This window comes from Plasmodium inui, assembly GCF_000524495.1.
Source record: "Plasmodium inui San Antonio 1 unplaced genomic scaffold supercont1.6, whole genome shotgun sequence".
In the NCBI taxonomy this organism is placed as follows: domain Eukaryota; phylum Apicomplexa; class Aconoidasida; order Haemosporida; family Plasmodiidae; genus Plasmodium; species Plasmodium inui.
This window is the reverse complement of record NW_008481840.1, coordinates 606,660-612,494: the sequence shown is the minus strand read 5'-3', so window position 1 is coordinate 612,494 and position 5,835 is coordinate 606,660. Positions and strand designations below refer to the sequence as shown.

At 40.9% G+C, this 5,835-nt stretch overlaps 1 protein-coding gene across 1 annotated transcript; it reads right to left on the bottom strand.

The window, feature by feature from the left end:
* Positions 1-1,560: 1,560 nt before the first annotated feature.
* On the bottom strand, positions 1,561-3,605 carry C922_01897 (PiT family inorganic phosphate transporter; the record flags this gene model as incomplete). Its single annotated transcript, XM_008817497.1, has 2 exons — positions 1,561-1,643; positions 1,793-3,605. The coding sequence occupies 2 exons, from the start codon at positions 3,603-3,605 to the stop codon at positions 1,561-1,563; spliced, it is 1,896 nt and encodes a 631-aa protein (XP_008815719.1).
* Between the last annotated feature and the right edge of the window lie 2,230 nt (positions 3,606-5,835).

The window sequence follows — 5,835 nt, the reverse complement described above, 5'->3', positions numbered from 1 at the left end:
AAAAAAAACACTGACCGCTATGTAGAGATTATCCACCATATAAGAAAGTACAGCGGCGAACACATATGTACGCGTACCAAAAAACGCAGTACACACAAGCACGTACATCAGTAGTACATGGGCATAGGCATATGCATCCACGAGACACACGCGCGAACACGTAGGGGTGGGGGGGATGCAACACTTTCGGAATGTCATATGACTCCGGTAATAGCTATATTGATAGAAGTTCCAAACTCAGAAAAAAAAGGGGGCTTATTGTAAACGTTCAGAAGGCGCTCACACATCGCCTCCGAAAAAAAAAAAAAAAACGCACTTTTAAATATCTCTGTCCCCCACTCCTATATCAATAAGTATATTTAATTAAAGGTACAAATTTAAACCATGTAATGCGGAACACTCCTCGTTCGGCAGACGCTCGTGCAGATACAAAGAAGTACACACAGGGTGATGCGAAGCTATGTGCAAGGGTACACTCGTACATGTGCACGTTACAAATAAGGTTAAAAGGTGTAATAAATAAATAAACAAAATTTTTTGAGAGTTCCTAATGAAAAGCCTTCATGAAGGGGCAGAGTGGGGATGCAATAGTGCTACCATGATGAGGTGCGTGTGGAGGTGTGCATGGAAGCGTCTGTGAAGGTGCTATGTAACAGTGATGCGTGTAGCGTGTAATCTGTGAGGTGGAGACGATGTATATGGGTACACGGAACGACACGGATGAGTATGAAAGGGGCGGATATGCAAATGGGCGGAAGGACGGGCAACAGTGGCAGGGTGCAGATTCCTGGGTAGGCCAAAGCACGGGGAATATGGTGCAGCTGCGTGGAGTGAATCGGTTGGATATATAACAGGTGTCTCTCTCGGCTTTCATGAATAATGTAAAAATAAGGCAAAAATATGGCAAGAAGATCGCGCACAGATATATATACATTATATTTATACCTAGAACGCGTTAACCAAATAATCGACACAAAAAACACACATACAACAGGTACGTGGCCAAACGTACACACAGGAGGCACGCATATGCTTGTCGATGTACCCCTAAGACGGGCACATACACTTGACGTTAATTAAAATGGAGTGCGGATTTAAAGAAGCTACATGGCGTGGTATGGGGGGGAGAGAAATTGGAAATAAAGAAAAAAGGGGGAAAGGTGTATTTTGAATTCAAAATGGGTTAACAAAAAAAAAAAGGGGGAAGGTAAAAAGTAGGGGGAAGAGGGGGGTTCCATTTTTATATACTTATTAACTATACGCATGTATGCAAAAGAGAAACCTTTGTGTGTATGTGTGTGCACGCAGTGGGTATACAGGTATATATACAATGGTACAAATTATAATCGCGGGGTAAAAGGGGGATATACTACATAGCAACATAAATAAGGGGGTAAACTCGGCGGCCAAACTAAACGGATGCACTCGTAGGCTACACTCGAAAGATAAACTGGCACGATATACCAGCACGAAAAAGTCGTACACACGGAGTTGTTGGATAAACTCATACAAGAAGCGTACCCTTCTTAAAAAAAAAAAAAGGAAAAAGGGGAAGCCCAGCTATACGGGAACTACTACGGGCGGCTTTGTAAAGTACGACGGGCTGTAGGCTGCAAAGGAGAATATCGCTGCGGTTACGCTCGCTGTGGGGGAAAGAAAAAAAAGAAAAAAAAATAAAAAATGAATAAATAGGCGAACAAATAAAGTTAGCGTTAAAAATGGTGTGTCAAAATGACGCTTCAAATATCGCTCCACTGAAGGCTGCGAATGTCGCCCCTCCCAGATGGCTCACCCGAAAAAGACACCGTGATGATCCAGGAAAGAAAAATTGTCCTAAAGAGCTTCAAATTCACGCAAGAGGTGTTCAAAAACGAGAAGAGGCAAAACAAGCTGTTCTTCTTTACAGGCAAATTTGCATTCTTATCCCCTTGGGATTTTTCCTTGCCCGGTAGCTTCATCCCCTGGTTGTTGGCTCCACCGTTGGAATTATTTTCTTCCGATATCTTTGCCTCTACGAGGCCCAGACCAATAACACTAGACACTGCACAATGGGTGGAACTAAGCGGTATACCGCAGATACTAAAAAATAGGACCACCAACCCGGAAATAAGTTCAATGGTGAAACCTCTCGACGGAGTAATTTTAATTAACTTCATTCCCACCGTCTTGATGACTCGATAACCTAGCACGGACAGACCAAGGGACATGGACAAACCTCCAAACAGAAGAATGTACCACTGCACTTTTAGCTTCCCCTTAATGCCATTATTGTACGTGTTAAAAACTGCGGCAAAGGGACCTATAGCATTAGCCGTGTCGTTTGCACTCTGAGCCACTACCCCTAAAATGGCACTAATGATCTGAAGCGACGAAAAAACGATCTCTGTCTCATGGTCAAATTTTTCGATGACCGTCTGGGCTATATTACTACTGCCACTGTCGTTGCCACTGCCAGCCTTCCCTAAATTTCCACTTTTCTTCTCCAGAATTTCCCTCCTCCCGTCCATATTTTTCATATTAATAACCGTTTGATAATTCTGTTCACCTTGGTTTTTCCTCTTTTCACAGTGCAATCCAGAGCCAGCGGAGTTTCCCCCTCCAACAGTCGCCGCTGTCGCAGCGGTTGTCGCCGCTCCTGTTGCTCCGCTAACCCCCTTCTGTTGGGTAACTTGCGTCTCATTCGAAGCGACCGAATTGAGGCTACTATTGTTGACGTTACAAATCGTCTTGCTATTCGCGTCCTTGACATTTTTCTCCAAATCATTCATCAAGTCATCTCCGAATAAATTTTTCTGAAAAGTGTAATCTTTCAATCTCTTGTTATATATTACGTAGATAATCAAAGATGCAATGCATGTGAGGAGGGTTGAAATGATCAGAGAAGCCACCGTGGAGTGGAAAGAATTGGCTGCACTCCAATCTTGAATATAACATGGCTTTTCAGTGACGATCTCTTTGTCCCTTTTCATTCGACACTCCATATTTAACACTATGGGGTTATGAAACACTAAGAAGACACTAAACGGTAGGGTAATCAGAAAAATGAGGAACCAATACGATCTTTTAATTATCTGAAATGAATTTCTCCTCCTCAATATTAAATGCCGTAATAGGGTAAAGGCTATTGCTGAACAACTTCCTGCCAAAATGGGGGCTGCAAACCATGATATCACTATGCTGTGTATTTTCTCCCATTTAATAGACTTACTGTGGCCTGTTGCCAGTCCAAAGCCTAACAAGGCTCCTACTATACTGTGCGTTGTCGATACAGGCAACCCTAGACACGTGGCTATAGCTAGCCACGTGCTTGCACCCATGAGGGCGCAAAACATCCCCAACATCAGAAATTCAGGTCCATCGTAAAATGCTTCAAAGTTTATTATTTTTGATCGTATAGAATCTGTGACTGTTCCACCAAGTAAGGAAGCTCCTAATGCCTCAAAGAAGAAGGCAATTATCAAAGCTTTCTTAATCGTTATTGCTTTGGATCCAATAGAGGTGCTAAATGTGTTCGCTATATCATTTGCTCCTGTCACAAATGCCATAAAAAAACATGCTACACCACTCGCGATGACCAACCATAACATGTCAGGAGTTGTTACCATTTGATTTTGTGAACTTTTGGGTTTTTTTATTACCTACTATGGGGAGGGGAGGCGCGAAAATGTAAGAAGCGGTGGGGGAAATGAAGCCATACAAGCGCGGTGACTATGCGACAACCGGAAAGTATAGAAGCCTGGCAGTCACCTTCTCAACGTGCTTCTTTATCTTCTCAGGGCAGGGGCATAATTGCTGCAAATCTCGTCGCTCTTTTTTTTTTCTTTGGCCCTCTTCAAAGTTACATAAAGTAACAAAAGGGGGCTGTTAGTATGGGGAACTTTCGGCGCACCCTGTCCAAGTGAGCTCTACGTGTCAGTATCTCCTAGTGATCACCTCCACATGATGGCTTAGCTGCTGTGCGCCTCTGTACACCTGCGTCGACTTACTTTGTGCTGCTCCGCGATGCGTTAAATTGATCTGCTCGATTCAGTTCGGATTTGTTCAGTCCTTGGAGGCGACTTGGCCAAATTGCTCAGCTGCCTGGGTTGAACCAAATTTAATCGTGCTCAACTTGGGTGGATAAACCTTTGAGCCTCACTCAAAGGAAGATACTTGTGCGCGTATGTGTAGGGGTGTCCAATCGCAAATCAGCCTATGCGTTGGGTTTAAATATATTTTTTGTTTTGATTTATTCTATTTGCTTCTTCCCGCGCTGTGTCTAATCTTGCGGTTCACCGTTCAGCCTCTGCAAAGAAAAGGGGCGGCACAAATGTGGAGGGGGGTTAGCGAGGGAGTGGGCCAGATGGTGCTACACATTTGGAAAAAAAAAAAAGATATCACAGTATGGGTACTTTGAAAAAATAATCATTTTCTCCCGTTTTCACCAGTTAAGAAGTGGTTTGGGGTGGTGGTGGTTAAAGACATATATGTAGTTAGCCACCGCTGCAAGTAATTTGACTCTCGCCAGAGAATACTCTCTACACGCATATATACGCAGCTGCACGAACGCAAATGTATTTGCCGTTCTGGCGCAGCTACGGGATGTCGCACTGTTTGTGGAATGTACACATGGCAGACATAGGTGACGCGGGCGAATTGGGAAAACGGAAGAGATGACGCAATTGGCACAGCTCTTTTTTGCCAGTTCCCCTTTGTTCCTTTTTCACTTACTTAATTGGCCAAAAGGTTTTTTTTTTTTTTTTTCGTGATTGAAGAGAAGGCAGATATTTGTAAAAAAAATATCCAAGCAAAGTAATACATACATTTATATATGTAAACATGCGTGTACTTTCTTATTTATGTATAAATGGTATAATATGAATATATGACTAATTCGTGTACATTTTGGCTTATAACTTTTTTAAACTTGTTAAACGGCTTAAATTCCTAAAATTGCGCAACTTGGTTAAAAACCTTTAAAAACGCGTAAATGGCTACTTTTACTTATCAACTTTTCGTACATAATAAGGAGTTTTTTTGCCTGTTGGTGAATTTTACTTTTTGTGTTTTTTTGCGCTTTTATGTACTGTACTAACATATGTATATAATATTGTATAAATAAAATAATGCTGTTCCGCTTGTTCAATTTTTTGGAAATTTTTTGGCGCCTTCTTTGGTGAATATGGCGAAGTTGTTTAATGTGTTAATTTGCTAGTTTGTTAATTTTGTTCAATTTGTAATATGGCTAATTTATTAATTATGTCAATTTTGCTAATTTTGCTAATTTTGCTGATTTTGCTGATTTTGCTGATTTTGCTGATTTTGCTAATTTGGCTGATTTTTTTTTTTTTTTTTTTTTGAAGGGGGTATAAAAAACCAACAGGTGAAATTTATATATGCATATAAGTGAAGGAAAAAAAAAAAAAAATCCGCACTACAGTATTACATATACATTTGGAGAGAATGTTAAAAAAAAAAAAAAAAAACAGAAGGAGAATCAGTGGACTCGGCATGTGTTACTTAAGTGTATAAAACGAACACCAAAGGTATACTTATTTATACATAGTTGTTTATTCTGTTTACATACATCCTACAGAGATATGTATTATATATATTATATTTATTTTATATTTATATAAATAAGTGCTGTACATACTGGAGGTAGGTATTTATACACTCTGCGGAGATGTCAGGTGGGGGTAGGGGACAGAGCGTGTAGCGCATAGCGTGGTGCAGCTCTCACCGAAAAGATATGTTTTTCTTCTGTTCCTTTTCTGTTCCTTTCCTGTTCCTTTTCTGTTCCTTTTCTGTTCCTTTTCTGTTCCTTTTCTGTTCCTTTCCTGTTCCTTTTCTGTT